The 21,089-nt window shown below is 31.0% G+C and overlaps 1 protein-coding gene across 6 annotated transcripts in view; it reads right to left on the bottom strand.

Annotated features, from left to right (window-relative positions):
* The window catches only part of LOC142324094 (transcription factor E2F4-like), a 51,687-nt gene extending 32,583 nt beyond the window's left edge, over positions 1–19,104 (bottom strand). For 4 of the 6 annotated variants that reach the window (XR_012756217.1, XR_012756216.1, XR_012756215.1 and 1 more), the window contains exons 1-5: positions 18,906–19,102; positions 17,394–17,503; positions 15,001–15,112; positions 5,628–5,789; positions 4,205–4,357 (exon numbers count right to left, since the gene is read on the bottom strand). Coding sequence is in view for 3 of the 6 variants with exons in the window: in XM_075364731.1 (XP_075220846.1) it covers positions 4,205–4,357; positions 5,628–5,789; positions 15,001–15,112; positions 17,394–17,503; positions 18,906–19,025 (657 nt within the window). In the remaining 3 variants the exon portion in view is untranslated. Of the gene's footprint in view, positions 1–4,204; positions 4,358–5,627; positions 5,790–15,000; positions 15,113–17,393; positions 17,504–18,905 lie in introns of all 6 variants that reach the window. The other 2 variants (XM_075364733.1, XM_075364732.1) reach the window with 2 other exon arrangements.
* Between the last annotated feature and the right edge of the window lie 1,985 nt (positions 19,105–21,089).

Genomic DNA, 21,089 nt, shown 5'->3' with positions numbered 1-21,089 from the left:
AAAAAGTGCAAGATTTATTCATAACTTCCATTAGTAGGAGTAAAATAAGGTAAAAGTGAATTGAACAACTTTTTAATGTATTTGAATTACTTATAATTTTGTAATTATTATTAATCATTCTGTAATTGACTATCATAGACTATTTATTAATTATCAATTTATTCATTCTAATGAGTTTAGTTGTAATTTTTATAATAAAAAAAAACACGTAACATCAGTATGTTGTTTAGTGTTAGAAGGAATGATATTTTTAACAGTTGTGTTTGCTTCATTACTAGTCAACGCCTTTGAGTAACAAAGTAAATTTTATACGGTTTAGTACATAAAAAGTACTTGCTGCTATAAAAATTTCACATTTTTGCCACCTGTCCCACATGTGATTTTTGGGCTCCAAAAATGAGACAATCTCAAAATATTACGATTTGGCAGCCATTTTTTGTAATAAAGGAGACTTTGTAACAGTCTAATTCTTTTTTTATAAGTACTACTATACTACTAGTATCTAAGCGTTAAAAGGTAAAAAACAGGCCTGTTACAACTAAGCCCTTAATTATTTATTTTGGGCCCAATATTTGAAAAAAAAAAAAAATCAATTTGTAATCGTAACTTCAGTAAACATTAAAAGATTTTGTTATTTAACAAATTGAATTTTGAGTACACTATGATGAAGTTCCATCTTTACTCTTTCCAAACAGCCTTTTTGACCCTGTGTAAGATGAAAATAAGAATTTTTTACATGAAATTTTACATGAAAATGGCTGCTTTCACCTGTTGGCGAGTTAGAAAATAGTCTATCACTCGAAGAAAAACTTTTTTTTAAATATAAAAAAAATATTTTTTTGCCACTACAAGGCGGGTAGTTATCATATACCAAATATCATCAAAATAAAAAATAGTGATGCACTGATCATTTGTTGAATTAAATTGGAATACTGCTAAAGCAATAAAAATTAATAGGTAATTAAAACTGAATTGATGGTCATTTTACAGGTAAGTAGTTCAAAATATGTGATATAAAAATTAAGCAAAAGAAAAGGGCCATTATATAAATAAAATATGAAGGATATCTCTAAAGTAAAGACTGTTGGGAAATTTCTTGCCTTAAGGTTGGTGAACCTGTGTCGTTCATGTACATGCTAGTAATGTACGCACTACACTGTTTTCTGTAACTTGTCGCGTTGTAAGATCTTTGATCACGTGTGAGTTATTACGTTATAAAATGATAGGAAAATTGATGCTGTTGCCGACTGTGAAATACGTGGAGTCATATGTTTTTTAAACCATCAAAACGTTAAGCCGGCTGAAATTCATAGGCAGTTGGTTGCTGTGTATGGTGATAACGTAATGAATGAAAGAAATACCTGAAAATGGCATGAAAGGTTTAGAAATAACAGAATTAATGTGCATGATGAAGAGCGTTCGGGGAGGCCTCGATAATCACATAGGACTTGTTGAAACGCATCAATGATGAAATCAGAAAAGATCGTCGCTCAACAATTTCCTACGTGGCCCTTCTTTTTCCTGATGTTCAAGAGCTGTTATTGGTCGTATTTTTCATCACCATTTAGGCTTCAGAAAGGTTTGTACATGCTGGGTGCCGCATGTCTTAATGGAATGTCACAAAAAAATCTGAATGGGATCTGCTTTGGAATTTTTGATGTGCTACACAGAAAAAGGTGATGAGTTCCTTAATCAATTAATGGCAATGAAAAATGTATTTCATATTCCCAGAGAGAAAATGGCAGTCAGATGAATGGCATCATCCTCAATCACCAACCAGACTGATAAAGGTCAAGCCACAGCCATTTGGACACAAACTGATAGCCAGTCTTTTGGGACTGGTTTGGCATACTGCTGATTGATTTCATGCCAAGAGGAATGACTATAAATGCAGAAGAGTACTACGAAACTGTAAATAAGTTATGGTGCATCATTCAAAATCAGCGACGTGGGTGGCTGACCGATGGCATCGTCCTGCTGCACGATAATGCATGTCCACCACATATTGCAGGTCTGACACGTAATTTACTGAAAATATTTGGATGGGAAATTTACTATCACCCACCATATAGTTTGGACTTAGCTCCTTCTGATTACCATTTGTTTGGGAAATTGAAAGAATTTTTGAGTGATAAGCAATTCGTGGGTGACGAACTTAAAAATGCTGTTAATCAGTGGCTAAATGGACTAACAGAAGAAGAATACAACAAGGATATATTGAAACTAGTGTATCGCTACGATAAATGACTTAATCCATGTGGTGATTGTATAGAGAAGTAGAAAAAGGTACATAGTTTAAGAGAAATAAAAAATATTTATAAATTTTTCAGAACAAATATTTTTACAATGAAACAGCCTTTTCTTTAGAGATAACCTCTCATAGATATGGCTTGAATGTTGATTTTTATAATACATGGATTTTCATGAAGAGATATCAAACATTTTGTGAATTATCTATGAATGTACATTTACAGCTACATATAAATTTGGATGGAATCCAAATTTGGAATTCAAATTGGATCCATCCAATTTGGATGGATCCTTTATCTTAATACTGTTTAAGAACATAAACAGACTGCATAAAATATATATACATGACAGATGAGAAACCAAAGGATCTACCAATAGAATTAGAGGATGATATAGAAGAGCTTGATAAAGGTTAGAAGTAAGGCAAGCAATAAAGGAAATGAAAACAGAAAATCACAAGGGATTGATTGAATTCTTTAAATGTTTGAAAGAGGAAGGTTTAGATGAAATACAAATCATGTATGATAAAATATACAATAGTGGAGTGTAGCCAGAGAACTTTATGAAGACAGTTATGATTCCCCTAACAAAGAAATTGGGCACGAAAAAATGCGAAGAACGCAGAACAATAAGTCCAATTTCACACACTGCGAAAATATTAAAAAGGGTAATGAACCAAAGAATCTTAAAAATAATGGAAGAGAACAGCTTAGTTTCAGAAGAAGGAAAGGAACTAGGAGTACTAAGGATTGGTCAAGATTATCGGCAAAAGGTTCAGGGAAAAGGAATTAGTTTATGCTTTATAGATACGAAAAAGCTTTTGATAGGGTTAAGTGGGATAAGCTGGAAATTCTAAAAGAGAAAAGAGTAGACTGGAAAGACAGAAGGCTCATCAAGGTATTATACTTAAAACAAGAAGCAGCTATAAAATTAAATGACAGCCTTACAGATTGGTTACAGTTCGGAAGAGAAGTAAGACAAGGATGCTGTTTGTGTCCCATTCTTTTTAATTTTTATACAGAACACATATTTAAGAATGTAGAGTGGGATGGGAATGGTGTAAGCATTGGAGGTCAGAAGACTGGTAGTGTAACATTTGTGGATGACATGGTAGTACTGGTGAATGACACTAAAATATTACATAGGATGATATTTAAGTCAGAAGAAATTATGAATGAAGGAATATGGTATGAGAATTAATGTAGGGGAAATATAAGAGTTAATGACAAACAGAGTATGAAAGTGCAAACAAAAAAAAAAGGAAAGTAGAACAAGCTGAGAAATAGAGATATTTGGGAAGCATATTAAATGACAATTGAAGGAGTGATACAGAAATTAAGTCAAGAATAGACATGACAAAGAAGGCCATTAATAAGAAACTACTTTGTAGTAAAATGGACTTGGATCTAAAGAAAAGGCTGGTTAAGTGTTACATATGAGTGTGCTTTTATAGATGCGAAGCAAGAACTTTCGGTAAGAGACAGAAGTATAAGATTAAAACTATGGAAATGTGGGTGTGGAGGAGAATGGAGAAGATTAAGTGGATAGAAAAAGTTAGTAACAAGGATATACTGAAAAGGGTAAAAAATAAAGAAAACTGTTGGAAACAATTAAAGGAACAAAGGGCAACTGGATTGGTCATATATTAAGAAATAAAAAAATGCATTAACAACTGTGACTGAGGGTACTGTGAATGGTGAAAGGAGCAGAGGAAGAAGACAGATGAGAAATGACATCAAGAATGGAAGTCTCAAAAATAGCAAAGAGCTGCCCTGGGACAGAAAGAACTGGAGGCAGTAAGTGACCTACCAATGAGTAGAATACCTCATCATGATGATGATATAAATTTGGAGGGAAAAATCTTAAACTTACACAAATATTTTTTAATCAATCAAGACAGAAGATAAAGGCTTCTATAAAATTTATATACTGTACTTTATAAAGACAGACGTACCAAATCACTTTGAAGCAAATCTGAGTTCAGTTCCTCAGATGATTTTGATTTTTCATCCATAGTTGAGTCACTGACACTAACAAGTGTTACTTGAACTGGCTCTGATTTTGATTTAACATGAATTCTATAATTGTTTGCACTATCTTTCCCTTTCTGAAAATAATAATAAAACATACATGATTAAGTAAAAATCTATTTTTTAAATTAAACACCTCGATCAGCCAGAAAGAACAAAAGTACTTCACAGAACAATTATAACATTTTGTACAAATTAACATAAATTACTTGTAATTAAAACAAAATTTTTAAATCTTCCTTTAGCATGACAGGTAGGAAACTCCTTTTAAGATAGTGTATAATTATATAAAATTTGTGTATATAACTAACAATTCTAAAATCTCCATGAAGATTATATAGGCTGTCATCTTTATGACTCCAGTCTATCAAGAAACTTGCTTTTAGATTACCGAATTTTATAAAAAAAATTTCTTAGCAGTGCCTAGGGCTGAAGAGGAAGTCACATGCAAAATTTCCTTTTTCTAGGATGAGGGGTTAAAAAACTGCACGGTGTAGCAGTCGATGTAGTAGTGGAGATTTGCCGGTTGAAGCACAAACTTTAATGAACTGAATTAATGAACTGTTGAGTGTGTATAGGACGTGAAAGGTACTAATTACTCCCTAGGGAAGTAGGCAATAAAATTTGGCCAGTTTCTCCTTTTGCTATATTTTCCAATGCAAAGCATTAACATAAGCCAAATTTTAAAGTTGCTTCTTAGTTACAAATTAGAGGGTAGTCTTTATCTCTCTAGGAGGGATATGTTAAAAACTTACTATTAGTTTTCTTTTTATTTTAAAAGATAATTCAATACTTATATAAACAATTAGATATAAATATCAAGCAATACTAATAATAATCTAATCAATTTTACTCAATAAAAATCAAGTTACTTATTGCACTGTTTCAGAACAATCCATAACACCCAATAAATTTTAACAAGCAAACAATCTTTAACTTCTTCTCTATTTAATTTTTTATTATATGACACTACTCTTACCAAAGTTTATCTACAGTTTTTCTTGATCTTCGCATTACCTACAGAATAGCACACCTATTCATTTCTTTCTAACATGATCTGTATCTGTACAGGAATAATTTAAATGTTAATATTTTGTCCAGACCAGGTCAAAAACTGATAAGGCATTACCAAACATTAAAGTACCACAGTAACCCAACCATTTAAAGATACATACATTAATTAAGGGTTTACTTGGTTCAGAACCAAGTCTTACTTTATCACAGAATCAGTTTGGAATCAGAGGAATCAATTTTCCTGCAGGAAAGCCTTACAAAAAATTCTTTTATACACATAAATTAAGAGAATACTTTAGAAATAACAATTATAATTATTAAATCGTTACTCACATTACTGTCATACAACGGTACTTCAAGATCAGTTCCCAAAGGTGCCTGTATAGCTAATATTAAATTATTACCAAAGCATCTGTAAACATCTTCCTGGGTAACATACGACAACCTACAATTACGGTCATCATCCATAATATTTCTCAGGCTCTGTTCAACACACTGTAAACATTTAAATCACATTTAAGAAACCAAACTTTAAAAATTAAATTAAAAATAATAAAACTTCCAGCCATAAAAATAGAAATAAATTTATATATAACATATTGTTAGGAAGAAAGGGATATACCATAAATGATCAGTAGTAGTTCACTACCTTCTACAAATATTTGGGAGCAGCTCCAAAATTAAAGTGTAGTTGAAATAAAAAATCTCATTACTTTCAATGTATACCAAAATAAAGCTTATTTTTTACTTATTTCTAAGGATAGTCCACAACTGCTTTTAGACATTTGTCCCAAAATAACTTGAGTTTTCCCAACTTCACACCTCTCCGCAGTAACAGTTGTACATATCAGTAAAGTCTGCATACTATGTTGCATGCTTAAATGAAGCAGTTGTAATCTTTTCTAATAATGTGGTTTTTTCAGGATTAGTAGACCAAAACAAGAAAACTTTGAGGATATGACCTTAAGTTATTTACATATGTAACAATAATATGTCTGTCAAAGTGTGCAGGAAAGATGGTAATGTGCAAAGATTTGGTTTTGGTTTGAAGGGTACTGGTCCGATTGTGATCTTTTTGTCTCAAGAATCTTAAGTGAAAAAAACTACAGAATGGAATTAAATTAAAGGAAAGGAAAATATCAGTAGCTCAGGACTATAGGACATCATATGTCCCATCCTATCTTTCTGTGAGCTTGCTTTTTCTATTAGTAAAGAATTGGTGTCCAAGCCATTCTTGTACTACTCTTAACCTGCTCATTGTTGTCATGTAAAAACTCTTTGATAGAACCAAACAAAAAAATATCTGACTGTGCAAGATCGGGGCTGTTTGGTGGATACAGATAGATCCAGCAGAAGCTCACAGTTGTGTTACGTTGAGTCATTTGAGAAATAACACACTGAATTCCATAGGCAACAGGGTGTCTGGAGTACACGCAAAATGTACATGTCAAAATGAATGGCTAATTACATATAAAACCTTATTAATAGCATACAGCTCAGCAATGAAAATACTGGCAATGCTGGGAAGACAAACACAAATTCTGTTGCCAACCACAAAAGCACAACCAACAGAATTAACATTTTTACAGTTATCTGTATAACTGTAGCATCTGGATTCATGATATTTAACAGATTATAAAAATCTTTCTCATAATTTAACTGGATTTGTGTTCTTATAATAGTGACAAAGATCAAAGCAGTCATTTACTAGAGAAGGCTGCCAAAAGGGGTAATAACATGAGGCAACAGTAAGAATTGGAGGTAATTGTATATTTAGAGGTAAGAAAAGGTGTTGAGCTCTGATGTTTAGCAGAGTAGTAGACGATGGCCGTTCCACATATTGATTAACATGCACATTGGAGAATACCACATCAAAGGTAGAATATTTAGTTGGGCTTTAATACAAGCCATGTACAATCAAATCATTTGGTTTAGTCTATTTCAAAGGGATGACTCACCACTGTCCATCAGTAGACTAACCACAGGGTTGAATTAAACACATTCATGGCCAGATGGATAAATGAATGATGGACTGCATCAAGCATTCTAAGAAAGGTGGACTGAGTAGATGAATAAACTACACAGCCATAGTCTAAGTGGGAACAGACCAGAGCTTGGTAGAAGCGCAGCATGCATATTTGATCAGCTCCCTAACATGTCTATCATTTTTAAACATTTTACCCTCAGATTCTTTAAATGTGTTAACCACGTCAGTCGGTCAAATCACAATACTAAAAATCTGGTACTTTTCAAGAAGATAATCACAGCCAATCTGTAGTTAGTCAGTTGTCGTAGTTAGTTAGTTATTACATGGTGCCACTGAAAGGAGAAAATAAATAAATAAAAATTATAATCTAAATGTATATAATAAATAAATATAATCTAACCAAACTTAACCTATGATCGCTTCGCTCGCTAACCTTGACTAGTGAGCGTAGGTTAAGTTTCGTTCGATTATATTGATACTTTTAGATTTACTTATTATATATATTTATATAAATCTATTATACAGTGCACCTTCAATTTACGCAGATGTTACGTTCTAGAAAATTTCTGCGTATAATGAAATCGTGTAAATTGAGACTCACAGTAGTAAGTTATACAGTAAATGATATATGTAAATTACTGTACTCAAAAAATACTGTACTTTATTTTATTATTTCATTATAACAGTATCATTGTATTATTTTAATGATATTTAATGTATTATTTTAATGCAGAATTACAAGTTAGGTTCTTGTTCAAGTTATACAGTAAATTACTGAACTCAAAAAATACTGTACTTTGTTTTACTATTTCATTATTACAGTATCATTGTATGATTTTAATGATATACAATGTATGTATTTAAAAATAAAAAAATATGTACTATTTATAAATTTTCTCCTTACAGGGGCGTCATCTAACAACTAACTACGACAACTGACTAACTACAGATCAGCTACAGGCATTTTCTTGAAAAGTACCAAAAATCTAACTGGCATACATGGTTCAACTGGTTCATCATTTAAAACAATTAAGGGTCATGTTTCCTCAACCGGGAAAAGCAATGCACTCTGGGGACAATGTGAATCCAGTCTACAAATACCGAACACGTAACAGGTTTCCACACGTAGTTTGTTATAATATTTATAGCTACAGCAAACAAGGTAATACTTAGGATACTTCCCTGATGTAATCCATTTTCTAGTATAAAATTTTTGAATACCACTGTTCAAACTTGAACTCAAAAGGACCGTCTACTGAGAAACCCTTGATAAATAAATGCAAGGAGATTCCCTTGCATACCCCACTCATGCAGTATATTTAGGATTTCTTTCCTCCAAGCTCTATCATACACCTTTTGCATCGAAAAATACAGCAATGAAGTATTGGCGAAGTAGGAAGGCATTTGAATGACAGATTCAAGAGCAACAACATGATTGATAGATGATCACCCTTGGCACAAACGGCATTGTTCAGTAGTAATTAGGACATTTCTCTCAAAGTACCACACTAGATGACAATTTGTTCCATCAACTTGGGCAGGGTCCTGGTCAAGGAGATAGGACAATATCTTGAGGAGCAAGATTTACCTTTACCAGGTTTGAGTACAGGAATTATCAATGCTTCTGCCCATGAAACTGTAAAACCTGATCTGAAAATGTTCTAAAATAGATACATAAAAGGTGTAATGCAGTATCTGGGAGGTGTATAACATACTAAGCCTCCTTTTATTACCTTTGCCAGGGGAAGTATCATGGGAATTATTCAAGAGACATTTTAGCTCATCAAAAGAAAAAAGGATGTTTAATTTACGAGTCTCCAAATACAAATGGAATATATTCTACTTGCAACTTATACCTCATAAACTCAGGATAGTATAATGTTGTACGTGAAACTGACATAAACAAGTTTCTAAATGTGTTCACATCTATTGGTGCAATGACACAGATGCTTTCCACTCCAATCAGCTGTAGAGATTACCCTGCTCCATATATGGCCCTAACCTTTCTCCACACAACCAATGATGGAGTTGTCAGAGAAATAGTATCAACCTAATTCAAACATGATTTCTATTTTGCATACCGAAACACTTCGATGGCATACATCCCTTGCATTGCGGAAGGTACAGAGCATTTCTGTTGTAAGCCTTTGACTGAAATTATGCAATACCCTGTGATGATTCCTTTGTGCACTCCTAGTCTTCATTCCACCAAGGAACACAAGACCAAACCAAGAAACATCTGGAAAACCAAGATGGTTTTCCAGATGGGATAAATTCATTTGCACTATTGAGTAGCAGGTGTGTAAACATGGTTAAGTTGGTGGATCACACTACCACTTGTAATGACCAAAGGAATTTTTGTATCTGATCCAGTTCACTTTCCCAACCGCCCATCTGCATGGAAGACTAAGGCAAATCATTATTATCAACTGAGATAACTAATCTGTGAACTCATCAAAAGAAGTTTTTGGAGATGCGCCAGGTAAGATGTGGGAGTAGGATGCTGAACACAATGATAGATCGATGCACAAAAATGTATCTGATGGAGATGACAAATCCATACAACCCATCATTTAATAAGCAAAGATACCAGTTTTGCTTCAGTCATCAACTACCTCAAGAAAAACATGATGATGAGCCCCATGAATAATGAAGAGAATTGAAATCACCAATTACTGAGCAGGGCAAAGGAATCTGTGAAAACAGATTGGACAGATCATCCTCACCGATACTGGAAATTGGGAAAAGTTATAACTTGCAGATATTCATTTTAAATGGTGCCAATATTTTTGTAGCCAGTGGAATATGTGTGGATAATACGATTTCCTTCAGGAAAACAGTCACAGCTTCATGTTATCTAACCCCAGTTCGATGGTCAAATCTCTCAAAGACATAGCCATGAAAAGACACTTCATCCTGGGGATAGATGTATGTTTTCTATACAAATAGAAAAAAAGATTTTTAAAGGAAGGATTTTCTTTCTGTAGTAGGATTTTGATATCCTCATGGCGAGAAAGGAGAGCCACCGTAAACATTCCAATAAATAATATTTTTACCCATAAAAATTACTTTATTCCCGTTATATATAAAACTCTGCGTGCAGATTATTTATCAAATGTTACTTGGTTTTTCTCTTTGGTGTTTAAAACTTTAAGGAAGTGATTTGATTCTACAAGCGCTTCATCCACCAACATATCCTCAAAGAGACCTCAAGAAGGTGGTGGACTTTGCCTGGGAGGCCAAGATACTGAATCAAACTATTTCTTTGTAGATTTCATCATTGGGATCTTAGGAGTTGGTGCAGTGGGAGTTTTATTTGGTGGTGTACTGACAGAAGTGGTTTTCAGCAAACTACTGTCGGTCTTTCCATAAAAAAAAAAACATTCTTCTTGCCAGTACTCAGCGCTCCAATAGCAGAAGTGTGGGATTTTACCTGGCTGACAAAACTTGGACTAATTTAGTTAGTTATTTGCATGATGTGCACTCATCACTCTCTTTTTGTACATTGTTAGAGAGAGCCTGGACAAAACACCAAGTTGTATAGGACTCCTCATACTCAGGAATTTTCTGTATTCCAGTGAGCCACAGGAAATGACATTTTCTGTTCAATATAAATCCTTAATATAGCCTTGTTAAAGAAACTGGGCATTCTAAAAATCTTGCTGAATGTGAACCCTTACAATTGATATTCATTTCAACTTTAGTGCACGTGCTACAATCATGTCCCACATACCTGCAACACATACAAACTTGCTCCTTATTTCAACCAATTTTGTTGTGACCAAAACTCTGACACTGAAAGCAATATCTCGAGTTGCTTTCATACATATGGTCACATACAGACAGAGGTAGCCCATTCGTATTCACTTAGGAAGTGTTGGAACAGAAAAGGTTAGAATAAGTGAGGACATTGGTACCTCAACATCATCCTTTTTCCTCATAATCCTCTGCACAGAAGTGACTGACTGCAGTGACAGCTCCTGAAATCTCTAATAATTATATATCAGCCAAGTCACAGCAAAAGAGTACTACTCCCTTGCTGGAATTTAATGTATTATGTGACTCCAATATCCTTCCCTATGTACCTGAAGGCTAGGAGCTTTAGAATCCGCTCATCATTTATTCATCTCAATTAACTCCTAAGCTTATTAATTGATTTCAGTGAGCCACAAGTAAGCTGTTACTATGCATATATTTATTAAAAAGGGAGAAGCCTTTACATAGAATTTGTCATCTTGTTTATACTTTATTGTAAGAAATCGTACGTTAGATAGCTTATTACTACTCTCTGTTGCATTGCTTGATTCCTTACTGCTAGACTCATCTTTGGCTGACAATGATGGTCAAAGTCTTTATAAACTCCCAGGTTTTTTGCTGGTTTTTTTTTTAAGTGGGCTGATAAACAACAAAATATTATTTGGAACTGACAAATAGTTCACACAAACACTGGCGATTTAACAGACCACTCCAGCAGAGTATGCACATACTGGAGCTGGGGCTTCATATAACTGAGTTCACCCTGGTGCCCAAAGGACATTATTTGAACTCACTGTGTACAGCCATCCACCTATCAACATGATAGTTTCCACCTTGGGTTACAGTTGCATTTTGTAACATGTCGCAACACCAACAAGGTGTAAGGAGAAGTGTAAGATGTCATGTTCCTGTGTAAGGGTAAATGTTGTAAACTGCATGGTGTTCTTGGTGTAGAGTTCAGCAGCTCAGTGTATAGCAGGAAGAAAAGCTGCATAGGCTAACGCCATGGGAACACCAACCACCAAAGTCTTAAAGAGTAAGACTCCCTTTCAGGGAAATTTATTTTATTTTGGTTTAGAAATCAATGACATTAAATCTGAGTGAAAGATTTCAAAACAAAATAAATTATTTTCTCTCAATCCATGTTTCATCCTTAGAATTCCAAACTGTCTTCTGATAATAAACATCAATTATTCTGTATCCTAATGCACACTTAACAAGATTAATAATTGAAAGCAAACACTTGTGTCTATTATAAGGTGTCATTTAGTTAGAGTTCCATTCATGAAATATTTTGGATTATCAATGGCAAAATTGTAATATGATCCATTATTCAAAATGTGTGAAATTCTTTCGGCTTCAGGGCTAGAAAACTCAACTCGGTCAGTAACCATCTACTTGAATCACTCCATCTACACCTTTCTCTTATTGTGATGTTAACTATAGTACACCATTAATGATTCAGCTTGACAGGCAGGGATAAAAATACTCTCTCACAAGTCTTATATATGTTTGTTTACATATCTTTTTACCAAGAGTACACATCAGGAGTTATTATCTACTTTAACTCAGAAGCCTTCATTCCCACATTTATCCCATAGAAGTCTTCCAAATCAAACCTCTGATAATGGAATGAAATTCAAGGTTGCAAATAGCACTCTTCATGAATTATTTACATTATTCAAGTCTAAAAATTTTTATTCAAATATTCAGTCTTTTTAGCATCACATGGCATAGATTGGTCATTCATTTCTACTTCCTCTCTGCATTTTGGTGGATTGTGGGAAAGCAGCATAAAAAGCATTAAATTCCACCTTCCTTGTGTACAAGACAAAAATATTCTTAATTTTGAAAAATTGTACACCATACTAACTCAAATTGAAGCTTGTTTAAATTCTTGTCTTTCATTTACTATACCTTCTGATTCAAAGGATTCATGAACATTAATGCCTGGACATTTTCTTATTAGTTCTGCTAAATCACTTAAATTCCTGAATCCAATGTCACTGAAATCTGCCAGTCTTTTGGTCATTGGTAGTTACTTCAAAAATTTACTTGATCTATTTCAAAAAGATGGTCGAAGGATTCAACCAACAATGACATCAACTGCAATAATGGCATAAGTGGTAAACTCCTCAAAGAAATATCTGTAAAGTCTGTAATCTGTAATATCTTAAAATTAATCTCAAATGAAAATACTCCTCCTTTACATTGGAAATATGGTTAATTGAAAAAAATATATCTTTGATCTGACAGTCTTCTACGTATGGCAGACATTAAAACAACCAATAGTCCAATACATAAATTGTGTCTATTACCAATTTCAGATAACTAGCCCAATTCAGTGCATCAATAATTAAAAAAAAATTTTTTTTTATCTACACTCAATCTAATTCTTATGTTTCACTCTCAAAATTTGTTCCAAGATTTATTCTTTCAAGGACTTATTTATTCATTCAAAATTTGTTTAAAGAGTAATTCATTCAAGTTTTATTCATTACTATATTTTAATACAAGACAATTGAATTAAAAATCTCTGTTGATTTTTATATCTTAACATATTGGTTAAGATATAAGATCACATTTATTTCTTCTTTACTTCTGTTATGTTAAGGAATAAAATCAAGTTTATTTTTTCTTTATTTTTGTATAAAAATAATTCCTGGGTCCTATGACCCAGGAATTTTCTTCTTTCTCACAATGTAGATTGCTGTATCATGTACTGTATGGTTCAGTTCAGTTCAGATCTGAAACATGCTTGTTTATGACGTAGGAACCTAACCTTCAACAGAAGTCTATTTTAAAATTAACATGTGTGTTTAAATTAATTCATAATGGAAATTATAGGGCACAAGCCTTTTAGACGTTCTACTTACTTTGTGTTATGGAATAAATATCAATCATCTTAAAATATTGTTTTTTACATAAGGGAATAAAATTGACTATTATTCCCATGAATTAAATTTAATACTGAAATTTTTATACTCTGTTTTATTGTTTTATGTATTTTGTAGGTTGTTTTTTTTTTATAATGGAACAATCAACTGCCAGATATGATTGTCTCTTGCATTAATACATTAATAAGTGTTTTAATTATTCTTATTTTTAAATGAATAAGTTGTGAAAATCCAAATCTTAAACAAAAACTTTCTTTGAAAATTCCTAAAAGAAATTGTTGATTAATGATCTATGTTTGTAGTGATCAATCTAAGTACTGACATAAAAAAACTTTTGTTTTAGAATGATCAAAATAAAACATAATTAGGATAAATTTTCAACATTTATCTTTAAGTGCCTTCAATATAGATTTAAAAAAAAATTATTTTCTTTGACTTTTTTTTGGAATCAAGAATAAATTTCTAATGCATCATGTGAAGCAGAAGCTACTTCAAATGAAATACATTATGTGTTAGTTTAAATTAATTCACTAGATATTACTGTTTACTAGAAACCGTGACTGAGTTTTATAATAAAAAAAAGATATGATTTTTGGAAACCAATATTTTTAATTTCTTCAACTCAAATTATGCTTAACACCAGAATATATACCTTATTATCAGCAGAGTAAGATATTTCAGCAGTTATAACAAAAAATAAAACATTAATGGAGATTTTTTTAAACTAAATCAAGTATTCTTTAATTTTCTTTAAATATGTCCTTTTCCTCATGAGACATTCTATATAGCCAAACTGAACAAAAACAATTGTCCACAACAAAGTAAATGAACAGCAATCCTAAATAAACAATGTAACATGCAATTTTAAATAAATTTGTGTTTGATATGTCAGTATAGAACAAACAAGATGTGATGTATAAAAATTTCTGTTTCTGGAACAAATATACCAAACTAACTAAGATACAATAATACAGGAGTATATGTAGCAGCACCAAATAAATTAAAAGCAAAAATGATATTTTTTTAAAATTTTTATGTACATAATTAAAACTGTATTTTCATTTACCTTTGTGTGATTGTCAAGATCTTGTTCATATTGCTCCAGTTTATCAATATCATTTTTCAAAGCTGTTAGTTTATCAGAAGTACTCTGATTATTACAACCAGGCCCTGCACCTCTGAAAAAAATAGTTACAAGAACAGCAAGAAATTAAAAAACATATTTTTTTTTAAATTTAACTTTTTTGTTTATTTTTTTTTAATTTCACTTACAATTCATATTATGTTTTCTGAAAATTCCTATAAAATATTTACATTATGTGTAAAAAAAAAGTTTCATTTCATAACTGCTAACTGGCCATTCTATAGCTTTTTCTCAAAATGATACATCTTACATAATTCTATTATGTTTTATGCAATCAATCTTTCTTTTCTATTTGACTTTTTAGTTTTCCTACAAATTTTCAGTTTCCTGTAAGAAACAAATTTATTTATTTATTAATTTTTCCCTTTTTCCTAGTATTCATTTTTGTTTTAAAATCAAATTGGTAAAATATTAATAATTTATAAGAATACTTTCCCATACGCTGTATTGTAAATGTAATGAAATAAATTTTTGTACCCTGCTGTTACTTCAACTATTCTGACCTGTCAATCATCTAGTACTTTATCTGTTTCACTTTTAAAATTTCATTGCAATAAGTAAATCTAATAAAATAAAGACCAAAATTATGTCAAGAAATGGAAAAACCATCAGCTGCCGTTTGAGTTAATTTGGGCAGTGAAGTTACCAATTAAATTACATTCACCTAACTTCCATCTAAAGAAAAATACAATAAATAAATAAGAGAACAGCATTTAAATATAAAATTTATTTAAATTATTTAAAATTTTAAAATAAATATTTACTTTTTTTAAAAATTACTTAAAACAAATTTATTGTTTTATGGATTTTGTTACGTCGTTGTTTTATAATAGAACCATCAACTGCCAGATGTTACTGTCTCTTGCTTTAAGACATTAATAAGTTATTGAGATTACCTTCAGTGAGCATTTTAATTATTTTTATGAGGCATGTTTTTAAAGTGGTACTGTTTTCAAATTAAAAAAAAAACAAGTACACTATTCTTAACAATTTTATTTTTACGTGAAAGCCTATACTTTAATTTACTTTTCTAAATAATTGCCACCAATATTAAAGCACTTGTCACATCATGGAACCAGCTTTTGAACACAATCATCATAGAAGTCTGCCATCTGATTTAATAATCACTGCAATAATCACTTTGACACTGATGCCCAGAGTGAGCACAATTTTCGATAATTTAAGTGGTCAGTCACAATTTCATAAGCAACATTTCTTGATACTTGAGGAAACTCTTCAGATAGCGAAGAAATCATAAATAAAGAAATCATCAATGTTAAATGTATGCAAAAATTACTAAATGCTGACTACCAAGATGTTCTAAAACTGTGTTTTAGAATCGAATTCATCATGTGCAACCATATAAAACCAAGGCCTGGTTCCTTCTTCATGACAATACACAAGCTTACACAACCATCACTGTATGGGAGGGTTTTATTGTTTTGAAAAATTATAAATTTTAATTTCCAACTGTTTTAAACATAATTTATTAATGACAATTATGATAAAAAAAAAAGCATTATGGAAAATTTTAACTTAGTTGGGAACTAATTTATGATCTGAGATTTTGTATTTAGCATACTAAAATTAATCGTGAAAAGAGAAATTTTACTTGATTAAGGATTTATTATTGGAGGTTTTATATTTTCTTAAAAAGAAACATTTTAGCCACATTATTAAAATTTATTTTTTAAGGTTACACAAATATTTGTAAGTTTATGGGCATAAACTTAATTTATAACATAAAGAATTTTTGTAAGTCTCTAATTCAAAGAAATTAAACTTAAATCGTTCACTTTCGAATAAATCATTTTACATGTAGTGCTCATAGTTTTTCAGTCTTCAAGGTCCATTTCAGCAATAAAACCTTTTTAGTAAAACCTCCATTTTCAAGACTAATTTTAGATAAAATCCAAACAACATAAATTAGCTCCCATCTGAATAAAATCTTTCCAATCTCTGGAAAACTTGTCGCAGAATAGGTGTCTATCTTCAAGCTTCAGAGCTTTCCTTCAAATGGACTGTCTTATAATATGGTTCTTGCCAGAATAATCATACTTTTTCACCATACTCTTTTTCTTTATCCTTTCTTCTGGTAGGAGCTACTTGGGACCAACCAGGTCAAAACTGGTTTCCTCCAAATGCACAATCTGCCTGATGGCTAAGTACCTACAAGTAAAGTCAGACCTCCTAATCCATTCTAAAATACAAATTCTCATGGCCTTTAATATCTGTATAATATATTTTTTAAAGAAGAATCATTATCAATGTATTACACAAACTTTCTAATAAAATAATATTTATTTAAAACTCACTTCCATTGTATGATGTTTTTATTCTTTTTTTCAATTAGACCAATACCTTCTAATACATTTGTGATGTCATATATACGCCTCTTTTGTTTCACAGCCAATATATCAGCAGCCTGTAAAGGTCATTTAGAAATTAAATATCAATATTAAACAAGAATACTTACATTACACAAAGATGATACTTTAATATTACTGATATTATCAGGTAATAGTTCAATTCACCTTACTCCATACAATTGAAGGTACTTCACTTATTTAGTGAAACCTCATTGGCTTCACTTTAATGGTCTCAAATGCAATTTTTAAAAAAGAAAAATTTAAATGTTGTGTTTATTCAACAAGTATAACTTTAATATTAAAATACAAAATGTTGTATAGCAACAATAAGTAATCTAGAAATAAAGTAGGCCAAAATTTGAAATGGAAAGATCAAGTTTGAAATAAAAGGATTAAAAAATTTCAAATTTAAGTGTTTTTATGATTCTTTTCTAATTAATTGTTGAAGTTTATCTAACAGTCATATTGTGTTTTACAAGTTAACTTTAATCAAAAGTTTATTTATCTAAATATACAATAAAAGTTTATCTAAATATACAATTTTAACTTACTTTGCCTGTAATCATTGTTTAGAAATGGATTGCTGTAATTTTATAATACATAAGTCTGACGTTTTGTGACATTCAGTGTTTAATCATATGATGTCTTAAAAAAATTAGTTAGAAAACTTATAGAAAAGTAATACATATTCACAAAAACAAAAAATTGATTACAGAGCCTTAGTTGACAGTCAATCATCTCTTCAGTTATTGTTTTTCTTATTTTTGATATTATTTAAAATATATTTTATAAAAATATACAGCTACTATCTTTATAATAGAATAAGAAATTTGACCTACTTCTTACTTTTAATATCAAATTAAGATCTGTAAAAATTACTAATGGAGCCATTAGCCAGCTCAAGGAAATTTATATTAAAAGTGTTTATCTAATAAATTAAGCAATATGTATGTTACAGCTAATTAGCATACATCTGGTTATAATACAGAGGAGATTTTTCAAAGTTACAAGCAGATTATCTTAATCTCTTCTTATGCAACATTGGGGCTGAAATTAAATAAGTATACTATCAGTATGTTTATAGCAACTCTAATCTTAAAAAATCAATTTAAAAGAAATGAAGGTAAAGAAATTCTACTCACATAATCGTACATTTCGGCACAAGTTAGTAAAAGAAAATTACAATATACTACAGTTGTACTACTAGTTATTCTATCATTTCCTGCATCCAGACAACCATTAATTTGTTGAGATCATATTCATTATCTCTATCAACACAACAAACATGTTATCAATAATATAATATCAGGAATGTAAATTAATAATACTAAAAAACAAAAAAGGGATGGAACAGATTTTCTTATAATGAAACTACCAATTATTCAACCAAATAGAATATTTCTGACAGAATAATAAAGCAATTTAAAATGTAAGGTTAAGGCAACTAGGCTAACTTACTATTTTAAGGTCTAAAACGCCATCAGGTGCTTGCTGTAATAGGGAAACAAATCGAGTCGTCAACAGTCCCAATGATTTTTCAAATCGACTTAAATTCAATGCTGACACATTTTCAGCCATCACATGAAATTGCGTGAACCGCTCATGAACGTACACAAACTTCAGATGACAGGTTTCAAAGAAGGCAGCAAACAATGACGAAGGAAGTGGAAGCCGGTAAGGATAAATAAAACAAAATTTTATTTTTTTCTTACATACAGTTTTAAATAACCTTACACTTTGAAATTGGGTAATATTATTTTTTATTTTTCTATTATTTATGTAAATATTTGTAGCATTTTAGTAATGAATATTATTTGTCAGTGACTATTGAAAAACAATAATTAGAATATGTTTGGCGATATACCATGATTCTTTAAAGTAAAATTTATGAACATTTAAATTAAACATTATTATATTAATTGGTAATATTGCGGATTTAATCATAAAATCAAAATTAAATACACAGACAATTAAAAAAGAAATCGAGGTTACAGAGTTACGATCAAATTATCGAGCAGTGTTATGATGTTCAATCTCTCTGGAAGAGTTTAAGTTTTTTGATTGCGTTGTAAGTTTGGAATGATTGTTATGTAATGGTGTGATTAGTGTGTGCTTTGACATAAATATTGAATTTTGGAATAAGTGAGATTTAATAATGCTGCTATTTTTATAATTATTAAAATAGTATCGTTCATTTGATGAACTATGCCACTGAAAAGGCAACCCAAATCCTTATATAAACATTGTATAGAGATGTCTGTTTATACTATTCTTATGGAATGTAGAAAAAAGTGTAAAAGGGAAAATATTTTATTCTCTAGTATTTTACCGGCATTTCCACCTTCAGTTTTAAATGGTCTTGTCAGCGACGTAGTCGATATTTTTGTTCAAACTGTAAATAGACGACATGGTCACGGTAATGGTGGATTAAAAGCCTCTGACGACGGATCTTTATCGGAACTGCTAGCATGTATTTTATCTAATCGATTAACTTTACTCGATTTAAATCCTTTGGCGCGTTTGGAAACTATACCCGACATCGAAATTATTAAATCAGAAAAAATTATTTTACAATCTATATCGTCTATGAACAATTTAGTTTCTTTATGTTTTAAAGCTAACAGAAATACCCATGCCGTGGCAGTAGCTGGTGATGAACTATTAAAAGAGGTAGGATTTAACTGTCCAAAATTGAAATCATTAGATGTTTCTTACAATCATAAAGTAACAAACGCAGGACTTCATTACTTATGGGTACATCCATGTACACTTCACCATGGTTGCCCTGACTTAAAAAAGTTATTAATTTTTGGTTGTGCAGTTACAAGTGAAGGTGTAGCAGAAGTCTTGAAGTATCTAAAATCGCTTGCGTTCATTGGCTATAAAGAGACTGGCAGATCTATCATGCATTTAAGTAAAAATGAGTTTAATGAGCAGTTAAATTTAGTTTACTTAAATAATATGGGCTGTGGAATGAAAACAACTGAAGATTTAAATAAACTTCATTATAGTTCTAAAATGTCACACATCATTTTTAATATGTGCCCATTTATAAATGAATTGAAAGTACGTGTAACTGATGCTACACTGGAGCATGTTATATTTGGACCAAATGTTAACTCCATACATTTAAGTTTTGATGTAGGAAAGCAACTGGCTGTAGGTAAAGGTCTAATCAACCTTATTAAAAATTATGGATTACAGTTGACAACATTATCGCTAATTTGTTCTACAATATCTACAGATCATTTATTAAGGATTGGAGAATATTGCAAGAATTTAGAAACATTTACGATTAAGTGTGGTAAAATATATGACCATGACAATGTCATTTATAATGATTTTAAAAAATATAATAAAAATTTTATGAATTTAGAAAATTTATTTTTTACAGTACTCGCCAATGATAATAATGATAATGTAGGTATCAAATTTTTACCACATATAGTTTTTTCAAATACTCTTAAAAATTTTTATTTTTCATTAAATAGTACATTATTTACAAATTCATGGATTGAAGAGTTTTTTACTTTGTTTGATACTAAAAATTTAGAATCATTTGTAATTGATGTTCCTACCAATGTATTTGCTCATGCAACATTAACATTAACTATGGCAAGTGTTGATCTAATATTAGCTAAA

This window comes from Lycorma delicatula, chromosome 4 (assembly GCF_047948215.1).
Source record: "Lycorma delicatula isolate Av1 chromosome 4, ASM4794821v1, whole genome shotgun sequence".
Taxonomy (NCBI): domain Eukaryota; kingdom Metazoa; phylum Arthropoda; class Insecta; order Hemiptera; family Fulgoridae; genus Lycorma; species Lycorma delicatula.
Note: the sequence above shows the minus strand (reverse complement) of the source record. Positions and strands in the feature narration are given on the sequence as shown.